Below are 13178 nucleotides of genomic sequence, written 5' to 3'. Positions count from 1 at the left end.
CTTTTCTTTTGTGTTTTATGTTTTAACCATCAGTCATCGGAATTCACGTTCCTCAATAGTGGATTCGTATGGACAACGTGCCCAGGAGGTTTACTTGTTAAAATATAAATGCTGAACCCTAAACCCTAATCACTAAACCCGATACCCTAAACACTGAACCCTAAAACCTAAATCCTAAACCCTAAAATCCTAAACCATGAAACTCTGATCCCAGAACACCAAACCTTGAATTCTAACCCCTGAACCTTAACCCCAGAATTCTAAAAGCTAAACCTTGAATCCTGAACACTAAAACCTAAACTCTGAACCCTAAAGTCTAAGCCCTGAACCCTAAGCCGCCAAACTCCAAACAGCCAAACCTTAAAACGTTAGACCCTAAACCGCTAGACCCTAAACCGCTAGACCCTAAAACGCTAAACCCTAAACCCTGAACCCTAAACCCTGAACTCTAAACCTTCAAACCTCAAGCGTAAACTCTAGGACGTAAAAGCATGATCCGGAAACCCTAAGCCCCAATGTAGTATCTATAAAGAAATAATTTTGGAAATCCCCTAACCTTTTAAGGATCCGTAAACTTTTTAACCGATTAAACGATATTAATTTCCTTATGCTGTTCATCCCGCCTCAATCCCAGAACCATGGGGGTGTAATAGGAGGTACACGAGTATATGCAAAATATAGTATGGATTAAAGGAAGAAATAAGGTATCTTAATTAGTATAGTACACATTCCGTGTGTAAATAAACTATTTATAATATACTCAGAAGTAAGGAAGGAAAGGAAGGTTGAGTTACTAAGCAGTATATGGTATAGGTAGGGTGAAAATAAAAATAGATCAAGCTGTGTAACATTCGTGTCATATGAATGAATTGTTTATTGTAAATTGATGGAGGAAAGAGGATTAAAGAAAGGACTGACCATTTTTGAACAATGATAAATGAAAAGAAGGGGAATGTAATAATGTAACGTGCTGTTATGGGGATTTACACATTTCAATATCTCTTTTAAGGAGAATTAATGTTGTGGTTTCTATTATATTCTTTTTTATTTATTTTAAAAATGGATGTTCGCTATTGGATATTCATATGTGTGCTCATTCAGGAGAGAATAATAATTGATGTGTAACATATATAATGCCTGTGAATAATTTTTAATAAGCCCATGATATCAGTAATGCATAAATTAAGGTTAAGAGAAAAAAATTTTAAAGGAAAATTTTACATTCTTGTATGTATAATAGCTGAGGGGCACTAAAAATATTGTAGCACTCCGAATTAACAACCACCGTAGAAGATTGTAATCAAAGAATAAAGGAAGTGTGCTGGTTTTACTCTTTTACTTCCTTCCATTCTAAGATTACGTGTTAACTTGTTTATATTTTAATGCATTTATATGCATAGCAATACGATACCGGTATGTAAGGTGCTATCGCTGCTTAAAAAATTGAGCAAATATGCCTGCAGAAAGAAGAGAGAATTTCTTATTCGAATATATAATCATACCACCAGCAATCATCACATAGGGCAGGCTACATTTTTCGTACATGCTTATTGTGCAGAAAATATGTGTGTACACTTTCCTAACATAAATATATATTATATAAAGGAAAAGTACTACTGCAGAAAATGGAAGACGTAAGTGGAAAAAAACGCAGTGGAAGGAGAATTATCCTGCCTCACTCCTCATAATAGATAACTGAACTTTATGCATGCAAAAATTTATACATAAAATAATAAGGAAATATGAGAGAGCATGAAGGCATCGGTGTACAAATTCCACTTCCTGCTAATTACATTTTTAGGGGAAATCACTTTCACCTCCCTTACCGTCAGAACAAATATACGCAGAGCTTGGAATAGAGGAAAATTGTCGTATGGTTATTAGGGGAAGGGATTACAAGGAACAAGTAGAAAGTACGTTGGAGAATGTACTAGGGCTGTACAATATTAATAAGGGGAACTTGACCAATGAACTTATAAAGAACTACTGTTACGCATGTGGAAGAATGGGGATTCGGCACCCAGCTAACCGTGAGCGTTGTCATTTTTTATACTATTTGATAGGTAGTACTGTAGGGGGAAAATTAAGTGATAATCGATTTTCGAACGTTATGGGGAAAATTTATCAAATACTGGGAAGATTCCCTGAACTATGTGAGTGTACCAATATATATCCTGATATTAGCTGGGATATTTTCCAACAGAGAAAAAAAGTATTCGACTGCTGTTACAACTATGATACAATAAAAAAGCAATTGGAACTTCCTAGGTCTCAATGTGATTCGAAATATAACGGCTACCTGCAGAAAGCTCTTTCAGCATATGAAGCTATACGGGACAATTACTGCGGTGATAATAGATTTAAGAGTAGTTCATACTGCATGAAATTTAGGAACGACTATGAAAGCAAGAATCCACAAGTACTTCTAAATTTAGAGAAAGGTTGCACCCCCACGCCAAAGAAACCTTCTGCTGGGGATGACTTCGACCTTGGCGACGCCGTCGTTTCTGAAGGTAAGTGACGATCGGAGGGGCTTTTGGATAGAGGGGTAGATTGTGTTAGTTTTCTATGGTGGTAGGTGGTTAATATGCATCCGTGTAGGTGGTTGGTGGTAGGCGGGCTGTTAGGTGGTAAGGTGAAAGGAAGGTTGTGTTAGGGTGGAAGGAAGGTTGTGTTAGGGGTGGAAGGAAGGTTGTGTTAGGGGTGGAAGGAAGGTTGTTAGGTGGGTTGTTAGAAGGAAGGAAGGTGTGTTAAGGGTGGAAGGAAGGTTGTGTTAGGGTGGAAGGAAGGTTGTGTTAGGGGTGGAAGGAAGGTTGTGTTAGGGGTGGAAGGAAGGTTGTTAGGTGGGTTGTTAGAAGGAAGGAAGGTTGTGTTAGGGGTGGAAGGAAGGTTGTTAGGTGGGTTGTTATGAGGAAGGAAGGTGTGTTAAGGGTGGTAGATGGAAGGAAGGTTGTGTTAGGGGTGGAAGGAAGGTTGTTAGGTGGGTGGTAGGAAGGTTGTTAGGTGGGTGTTAGGTGGGTGTTAGGTGGGTGTTAGGTGGGTGTTAGGTGGGTGTTAGGTGGGTGTTAGGTGGGTGTTAGGTGGGTGTTAGGTGGGTGTTAGGTGGGTGTTAGGTGGGTGTTAGGTGGGTGGTAGGAAGGTTGTTAGGTGGGTGGTAGGAAGGTTGTTAGGTGGGTGTTAGGTGGGTGTTAGGTGGGTGTTAGGTGGGTGTTAGGTGGGTGTTAGGTGGGTGTTAGGTGGGTGTTAGGTGGGTGTTAGGTGGGTGTTAGGTGGGTGTTAGGTGGGTGTTAGGTGGGTGTTAGGTGGGTGTTAGGTTTGTGTTCGGTGGAAGGAAGGAAAGAGGTGGTCCAAGGAAGGAAAGGAGGGTCTAAGGAATAAGCATGAAAGGAGGACTAAGGCGGGAAGGGGACAAAGTAACCGTCCTAAGGGAATGGATCAACTTTCCGAAGGGGAAAGGAACAACATTCCTTCTCCTTGAGGAGGGAAGGAAAAAATTCCATCTACTTCATGAGGGAAAGAACAGCCTTCCTTCTTCTTCAGGAGGAAAGGGAAAGGGAGGTACTTCCCTGAAGAAGGGAAAGAATAGCACTTTCTGAAGGAAAGGGAAGAAGGAATGAGAAAAAAGGAGGAAATAAGAGTACGCTAATATTATTCCTTTTGTCTACATATTTTTCAGCTGCAACTGGTGGAGAAGGAAAGGGAGGGAGTGACGGTGGTGGTAGTCACAGAAAGGAGAATGACGAAGTTGTAGGCGCTGGGAGCAGCATCACCCCTGCTGCTGTGTCTGGTGTACTTGCTACAATAGGATTACCAGCCGTTCTTTTTTTTCTATATAAGGTAGTACTACATAATTATAATAAACAAATATAATTATAATTGTAATTATAATGGACAATTATGTACTTTAAAATAATTATGACCACTATACGTAGAAGTGTAAATAATAGTATATTACTAATATTTCTCTTTTAAAATACACGAAAATACACATACAAAATACATATAAATAGACTTCACACTACATATATATGTACAAATTCCTACCCTTCTTTTTTTTCTTCTTTTCCTTCTTAGTATACCAATTTATTCTCTGGAATAGGTGGAACCCTCTATGGTAGAAGAAGAAAAAGAAGGTCCACCATCGAACATGAATTAAACACATCCTTCTCAGGAGACGACGTCACTTATACAGCAGAATACGCAACTACCACAGTAGGTTCATCATCCAATTTAACAGCAACCTCAGCACATTCGTCAGCTGGTGATTCCACAGAAGTTTCTACCGTATATGATAGATCACCGTCCAGAAGAGGAAGAAGAATAAATAACACACCGAATCGCAGGAATATAAGTTATCATCGTATGTAATGTAACATTGAAAGGGAATGTTCCCTCACCCCCTCCTGAAGGGGCGGCGTGATATAAATAACACTGCGCACACAGTTCATACAGTGTGGAAAGAGCAGAGTGGTATTCATCCCCTCCTTCTTTTTTTACTTTTTCTTCTTTTTTTTTTTTATTCCTTTTCTTCATATTTCACTACTTTTTTTTCTTTCCTTCATTTGTATGTTTAAATGACAACTTGAGATAAGGTACTCCCAACACGGATGCGGAAAAAGGTGCTGATCTCTTTGAAGAAATATTCGTGTATTTTAAAAAACAAAAAACAAAATATTTATAAAGTCAATATTTTATAACAAAATGAATAAGCACCTTGAACCTTAAGTAAGGAAGTTGCAAACAAATCAAAATAAAGTGAAGGAGGAAAAAAATTTTTCTTCCACTTATATTGGTTACACATGAACATAAGCACCTTAGTACAATACGAAAAAAACGAAGAAAAAAAAAACACCTTCATATAATAAAAAAAATTTTTACGCGGTCTCGCATATATACATGTTGATAAATCACACATAAGCATATAAACCATGTGAAAAGGTGAAACAAAAAAAAAAGAGATACTCCTTATTCCTTAAATTCGTTCCTTTCTCCATGTGTTACAGCAACCCTAATGAAGAAAAAATTCCAGAGAGATGTGTGCGTTCATTGAACAAATCAATTTTAATAGGTTCTGCGTCCATACTTCCTATATTAGCACTTCCTAATATTTGGATGTCTCTCACAGGGTGTCTTATTCCATGATGAAAAAATTAATTATATGTAAATAATATCTTATCGTTTTGAATAGAAATAAAATATTTACTACACCGTATACCTGCAATCTGAACTTGGAACCTGTTCCTTAGGAACATCAACCATAGAAATATCTTCCATAGGAACAAATTCTCCTTTCCTAAAACCGGAACCCTGAACTTGGAACCTGTTCCTTAGGAACATTAACCCTAAACCCGGAATCTGAACATGGAACTTGTCCCTTAGGAACATCAAACTTAGGAATTTCTTCCTTAGGAACATCTTCCCTAGGAATAAAGTCTTCTTCCCTAAACGTGGAATCTGAAATGTGAACTTGTTCCTTAGGAAGAAAGTCTTCCTCCCTAAACCCGAAATCTGAACTTTCAACCTGTTCCTTAGGAACATTTTCCTCTTTTATGAATTCGCTTCCCATAAACTCTTGAACAAGAATGGTAAAATAATCCCCCTTCGTCGAATGCAGATCCCCTTTTTGGCATTCGGCTAAGACTTCTAAATGAATATCAATAATCATGCGGCGACGCACACCACGACGACGACCAACAGCACGGCGATCAACGCCCCGTTTTTTCCTCCTTTTTATAGGCGTAGAACGAGGTTTGCGTTCCTTTACTAAGGTATATTCATGTGTACCATCTGCCTGGTCGTCCACTTCGTCAACAATCTGCTGTTCTAAGGGAAGTGGACCACGTATTTGAGGAGCTCTTCTGTAACGTTTTCTTTTACCAGGTAAGGCAAGATACTGCAGAGAATAAAAAGGAAAAGTTTGTTAGGGGTGGTAAAATGGAAGGTTGCTAGGGTGTGTTTTTAGAGTGTGAAATTTTGTTATTAGAAGAGTAATTATCATTATAAAACATGTGTATAATTTGCTCATTTTAAAGGAAAAAAAAATCTTCTTCTTTTTTTTTTTTTTTTTTCTTACCTTCCAAAGTAAATAACTCGTAACAGAAAGACCAATGAAGACAGGAATGGTAGGAAGGTATGGGGTAAGGAGTTCCGAAGGGTTGTCCATCCCTTCCTTCCTTCCATTCCCCTTCCTGGAAGGAAGGGGGAATGGTACATTATTTGTTCTTGTTCCTGGTGAATGTGATGTTTTTCCTGCTGCTGGTAAGGATGATGTTGGTGATATTCCCTGTGTTGATGAGTCCGGTTCCCCACCTGCTCCAGAGGGAGGTTCTTCCCCTGGAGCGACAATTTCGCTACCGGATGGTTCGACGCTACTACCACCACCAACAACAACATCAACAGGGGAGGCACCTTGTTCACCATTATTATTAGAATCTACATCGTCCTCATCCGTTGCAGAAGCCTTCTTTTCAGTGTCAGCATCTACCTTTGGAGGGCTGCTCTTAGTATTTTCGTCATCGTCCGGATGTTGAAGGGCGGAGGAGGAGTCACCTGCACCTGCAGTGTGAGTAGGAGGAGAGGATGGATCCTCAAGGATTAAACTAGGGTTCTCCGCTAATAATGTTCTCACCAATTTTTCACCATCATCCTCTTCATTCGCCTTAGGTACATGGGGCTGATATCCTTCACAGTGTTCCTGCTGTGCTGCAGCGCCACTAACTTCTATAAGGACCCCACCGCTGTTTCCCCTATATGTAGCTGCTTCACCACATGTTACATCCTCCTTACCTGATTTTTGCGTGTCGGAATTTTCCGTTTTTTCCTTCGGTGCTTGACTCTTCTTACACATATCATTTATAGTAGTTAGAGTTGGTTGTATGTTGCTATCCTCTTGGAGTAGGTTACCCACTTTTTTTGTCACATTGTATTTGATATTATTATACTCTATTTCACAATTTAAGTTAGGTTTCCTTTCACATGTAACACATTGCAAGCTACTACCAGTCTTATCCTTACACCATGTACTTATCTGTTTATTTCCTTCATTAAACATTTTTCCTATTGCTACTTCGGTTATAGCGCACGGCTGACCCCCTGTTTCCTTTATAAGCATATCTGCATAAACATTTAATGCTGCGCATGACATAGTTTGATAAAATGGTCTATTATGTTGCGCTTGTACTTGGTCGCTATTTTTCTCATCTACCTGAGTGCTGTATATATGTTTTAATCCTGCTGTAATGAGCTTGCATGCCTCTTTATTTGTCCCACTGAAGCTCGTACAGTTCTGATCCATTTTTGCACTTTCTTCAAGTATATCCTTAGACAATCTCTCCAATTCCTTCTTGACGTCCCACCCCCAAAATTTCTTCGGCTAATAAAATGGAAGGTGGAATCTATATCTGTACTAAGTGAATGCATAATATTTGTATTTACCTCCCTCCGACAGTACAAGGATGGAGTATTATTCATTATGCTCCTTTTGGACTATAATCAATAATAGGAATTTTTACCCAGTCCGATCCGAATGTTACTCCTTTCCTATCCTCCCTGTTCCACCTCCATTTTTCTGATACACATTTTACACGATCACATAAACTTCCATCAGTACACGTACCACCTGAGGAGGAGGATGATGTTGCTTTAACTGATTCCTCCACTTCCCTCTTTACTTCGTCCAATTGGCCCTTAGTTTCTTTCTCAATTTCCTTCAATTGTTTTATTAACTCATTCCCCTTTGTAGGCTGTTGTCTGGTGCTGCCAGTGCGAGCTACGCCCTGAAGTATGTTTGCAGTATACTGCCTATTTTTGTCATTACACCAATTACTATTGTGGACGTTGTTCATTTTTCCCCGTTTCGCATCACACGCCATTTTTACAATAATGGCATTCAAAATATCATTGTTATTCCTATAAAGATTACTAGTTTCTCCATATTTACAAAGATCCTTAACATCCTTATTATTCCACTTAGTCTCTAACTGTTCCATAGCCTCATAGGCATATTTAATTAATTCCTCACTAACACAACGACCTTTTACATAGGTCAGCCATATAGTCAGGAGATCGCATTTTCCTACACACGGTTTATTTTTTCCTCCTGCTAACTGTACACTCTTTTTCTCACAATCATATTTATGTTCATTCGCAATTATTAAGTTCCTTATTAAAACTTCACAAAAGAATTTTTCCTGTTCACTTAAGTCTTCTTCCGTGAGAACATTCTTTTCACACACACTTTTCATCCCTACCCACTTATCATAAACACCATTCTTATCAGCATCACTTGGAACATTGGAGAATTGTGTGAATAGTTCATCCCAATTATCTATAAAGGAATTTAAAACAAATATACGGAAACAAAGCATATATATACTTATTCCTTTATAAATATTTCATTCCTTGGGTTAAAATATATTTGAATATAATTATAGACACTTTGAAACAATAGTAGTGAGAAGAGAAGAAAAGATTAACATACCTTGCTCCTGGTCATCCAATCCACTGATTGTGCAAGTTTCTTGGTCTATTGTTAGGGTTGAGGTTGCAGTTTGTTTTTTTATTGCTTCCTGTATTTTTCGTTCCAGTTCACTCTCAAACACCTTCTTTATATCATCATCCGTCATTAATCCTTTCTCAACGACATTCGTTATTACACTGTCTGCATCTTCCTTTGACACAGTTTTGCCTTCTTTCATTACTTCCTTTAATTTTTTAATTCCCTCTTCACTCGTCACACCAGCTACATTCTTCTTACTTCCTGCTCCTGCTCCTTCAGCACCTTTATTCCCTGCATCTTCAGAACAACTTTTCGCCTCTCCCATAACAATTGTATACTTCCCTACTTTGTTATCACTATTCCATCCTCCCTCGTTTATCCATTCTTTTATTGTTGCACCAATTAGTTTCCCCCCTACTTTTACTTCTTCTAGATTTTGGTTATAACATATGTCCCCCGTCATTTTTAAATTCTTTTCCTTCACCTTCTCCCTTACTACACGTGATACATGTGGAAGTACCTTTTCAAAACGGCAGTGTTTACCATATAATTCTACTAATACAAGGGTCCCTACTAAACACCTTAGATATGTCGTTACTTCATCTTCATCAGCAACATTATTTCTTACTCTTAAATTCTGTGTTAATCCATTCGTATATAGCATTACTTTCAACATAGCTTTGCATAGCTCTTTTTCCGGACTTGTCCATGGTGTTATATTTTCCCCATTTTCCTTCTTCCCAGTAGCACAGCTAGTTGCTATTTCAGTTTCCTCACCCCGAAGAGTATTCATAAGATTCTCAAATATTTTCCCCAAACCTGCCCAGATTCCTTTCTGCAATATAAAAAGGAGGAAGTAATTATACACATATATAGACATATATACATGTCCATATATATATATATGCCTTCCTCTCTCATATTTTCTTTTCTTTCCTATTTTCCTTTTTTTCATATAAGTAAAGAGTTCACTTACCCCAAATTGGTTCACATTGGCCATACCCTTTTCCATGATCCACTTTGTTAATAAGCTACTTAGGAAATGGAACTGCTGTGCGGTCATTTTTCCACCCACCGGTTCTATTGCTTGTGGTCGCCGAGAAATTTTCTCCTGCTTACATTTATTTTCTGGTATCTTGTTATACATGTCTCCCATAGCATTGTTTTCGTTCTTCACTATCCCTAATATAGTCCCTAAGATGTCTATATTTCCGATTTTCATCTTCTCCAATTTTTCATATTCACAGTTATAGCACTTTCCTCCCTTCCCAGGAGGTCCGCACAATAATCTCATTTTTTCAAAAGCGTGTTCCATAACTCTGTCAGCTCCACAATTTTTATCCTTATACCAGTATAACCACGCGCTCATAACAGCGCAGTACACATATGCTTCCATTTCTTTATTTATGTCCCTGGTTCCCCACACGTAAGTTTTATCATGTATTTTCCATAAATTCCCTAAAATGAATGTACACACTTCTTTGTCCACTTTCTCTGTCACTTCTTTACCATCATACTGCTCACCACATCCGCTGGCACCAATTCCGCCATCGTCTTCACCCGCGCCTTTAATGAATTCCCCAGTCCACTTCAGTATTTGCATCAATAATTTTCTCTATATATTAAAATAATATATTAATGTGTACATACCACATCACACATAATAATTACTTTTCATGAAGAACAGAATATAGAATTCCATACGACGCAGAACACATAGTCTACACAGAAATATTACTATTATAACATACCTCCTTATTTCCTGCACTTCTACTATCCTGTGCTGCCAACCACTTCTTCTTCAATTGATCAAATTTATTGTTCGATGGAAACATTTTTATCAACACTATTCACAATGGAAAATCAACATCGTTTCATTACGGATTGAAAATAGCATTCTACTAAGTTCTATGTGTATAACACATTTTCCCCACCTATAACGTTATTCTTCCACTGACACTTCTGAAAATACAGAATTCATTATTCTTCATTTTTCACTTTCGCTTCTTTTTTTTTTTTCTCTTTCCTCTTCTCCTTATTCATTTTTAAGAGCATTGTATATTTTACATATTTTATGCATTCCTACAGCCTGGTAAGTATTTTTCTTCTTTTCGTCATGCAGCATATTATTCCTTTCGTTATACAGTACATTATTTCATTCTCTTTCCTCCCTTCTTTTTTTATTCTGTCATTTTATGTACAACTTTTACACTTAAGCTGAACGCAATGCTTTTTTTTCCCCCGTTAGAAGTTATTCTCCGCATATGTTCCCTCCAAATTAATGTTACAAACAATTTAGCAAAAAAAAAATTAACAAAAACATTAACTAAAAAAAGAGGGAAATCACTAAAAACAAGTTATCGTCAGAGAAAAAAATATATATCTCACCATGGAATTGCTAAATACATGATTTTTATGTATAAATAGTCATTAGCACATTGTCAATAAATAAATTACAAAGAAAAAATAAAGTGCGTAAGGAACTGTGGAGAACAAGTGTTATAGTGAAATTTCACTCAATTATAAAATTGCCTAATTGACCATGTTTAGTACGGAAAGTACTTTTCTGTGTATTCCAAGTTCATACTTCTTTCAGCAAATTTTAAAAGCAGAGAAAAGGAAAAAAGAGTAACATTCATTTTCTTATCCTACAGTACATAACTACATAAGAATGTATAAAATATATATGTTCGCCATGAATTAATACTAACACAAATTCTTTCTCTTCCCTCCTTTCCCCTATTCAACCATTCACTCTGCATTATGAAAAGGTCTATCAAGTACATAAGTGCCACTTATATAAACTATCAGCAACCTAAGTAAAAAAATAAACTGCTACTAATGCAAATACCTAAAAGAGAATTCTGAATAGCAGAATTCGTTTATAATAAAACTATTAAGAGGAAGTTCTGAACGGAAAGGGCTCACTAATTAGGATTCAGGGTTTCGAGTTTAGGGCTTCGAGATTGGGGTTTCGAGTTTAGGGTTTCGAGATTGGGGTTTCGAGATTGGGGTTTCGAGATTGGGGTTTCGAGATTGGGGTTTCGAGTTTAGGGTTCAGGGGTTAGGGTTCAGAGGTTATGGTTCAGGGGTTAGGGTTCAGGATTTATGGATCAGGGTTTAGGGTTTAGGGTTTAGGGTTTAGGGTTTAGGGTTCAGGGTTTAGGGTTCAGAGTTCAGGGTACAGTTTTTAGTGTTCAGAATTTATATCGTGCTGAATTTCGGTTTCAGGGTTTAGGGTTCAGTATTTAGGTTTTATTTGCTTACAATTAAGGGTTTAGTGCTCATGGCTGGTGGCTCATATTTAAGGGCTCAAGCTTTAGAATTTCGGTTTCAGTGTATAGGGTTGAGGTTCTAATATTTAGGTTTCAGGGTTTAGTTTTCAGTTATTAGGGTTAAGGTTTTATGGATGAGGGTTCAGGGTTTAGGGTTCATGGTTTATGGTTCAGTGTTTAGGGTTCCGGTTTAGGGTTAATGCTTTAGGGTTCAGGTTTTAGGGTTCATGGTTTATGGTTCAGGGTTTAGGGTTCGTGGTTTAGGGTTCAAGTTTTAGGGTTCAGGGTTCAATGTTTAGGGTTTAGGGATCAGTGTTGAGGGTTCAGGTTTTAGGTTAATGCTTTAGGGTTAAGGTTTTAGGGTTCATGGTTTAGGGTTCAGGGCTTAGGGTTCATGGTTTAGGGTTCATGTTTTAGGGTTTGGGGTTCAATGTTTAGAGTTTAAGGTTCAGGATTTAGGGTTCAGAGCTTAGAATTTAACCTTCAGAATTCGTGCTTCAGGATTTACGGTCCAGGATTTAACCCTCAGACCTGAACCCTGAATAATATGGATAACGTTCTCGTTAGTAAAAAATTATTGAGTAAAATGAAACCCAAGCGATAAACACTAATACCTAAAACCTGAACGCTAAACCCTAAGACCTAACCCCTAAACTCCAACTCAAAACCCTAAACCGAGAACACTAAATACTGAAAACTAAACTCTAAACCCTAGCCACTAAACTCTATACCCTGCACCCTAAAACTAAACCAACACCCTGACGCCAGAACTCCTAAGCCTAAATCCCGAAGCCTAAACCCTGAATCCTAATCCCTAAACTCTCAACCCTAAACTTTAAAATCCAAAAGCTGAACCCCGAACCATAAACCCTGAACACTAAATGCTAATTTCTAAGTCCTGAAATCTAATCCTTGAACCTTGAACTCGGAATCCTAAACACTAAACCCTAAACCCTGAACTCTAAAACCTAAACTCTGAACACTAAACATTAAACCCTAAATCCTAAACCCTAAACCCTGAACCATAAATCCTTAACCCTAAATACTAAGCCCTAAGCCCCGAATCCTAGACCCTAAACCCAGATGCCTAAATCCTAAACCCCCAACCCTAAACCCTCAACACTGAACCCTCAACCATAAATCCCGAAACCTAAACCCTAAATCTTGAACCATAAACCTAAGCCCTCAACCCTAAACCTTGAACCCTACACCTAAACCTTGAACACTAAATTCCTAATCCTAAATCCTGAGCACTAAAAAACGATTCCTGAAACCTGAACCCTAAACCCAGAACCCTGAACATTAAAGCCTGAATTACTAAACCCAATCCTAAAACGAAGCCCTAAAACCATAAAATCCTGAAACCTAAACATTAAATCCTAAGCACTGAATCTTAAACTCTAAAC

General features: G+C 37.9%; 2 protein-coding genes across 2 annotated transcripts; one reads left to right on the top strand and one right to left on the bottom strand.

The window, feature by feature from the left end:
* Positions 1-1873: 1873 nt before the first annotated feature.
* On the top strand, positions 1874-2521 carry PCOAH_00005550 (KIR protein; the record flags this gene model as incomplete). The annotated part of the gene is made up of 1 exon (XM_020057366.1): positions 1874-2521. One exon carries the CDS (start codon positions 1874-1876, stop codon positions 2519-2521), a length of 648 nt encoding a protein of 215 aa, XP_019912817.1.
* Positions 2522-5293: 2772 nt separating this feature from the next.
* Positions 5294-7294, bottom strand: PCOAH_00005540 (SICA antigen; the record flags this gene model as incomplete). Its single annotated transcript, XM_020057365.1, has 4 exons — positions 5294-5893; positions 6074-6184; positions 6212-6555; positions 6640-7294. The coding sequence occupies 4 exons, from the start codon at positions 7292-7294 to the stop codon at positions 5294-5296; spliced, it is 1710 nt and encodes a 569-aa protein (XP_019912787.1).
* Between the last annotated feature and the right edge of the window lie 5884 nt (positions 7295-13178).

The sequence above is a fragment of the Plasmodium coatneyi genome, chromosome 3 (genome assembly GCF_001680005.1).
Source record: "Plasmodium coatneyi strain Hackeri chromosome 3, complete sequence".
In the NCBI taxonomy this organism is placed as follows: Eukaryota; Apicomplexa; class Aconoidasida; order Haemosporida; family Plasmodiidae; genus Plasmodium; species Plasmodium coatneyi.
Note: the sequence above shows the minus strand (reverse complement) of the source record. Positions and strands in the feature narration are given on the sequence as shown.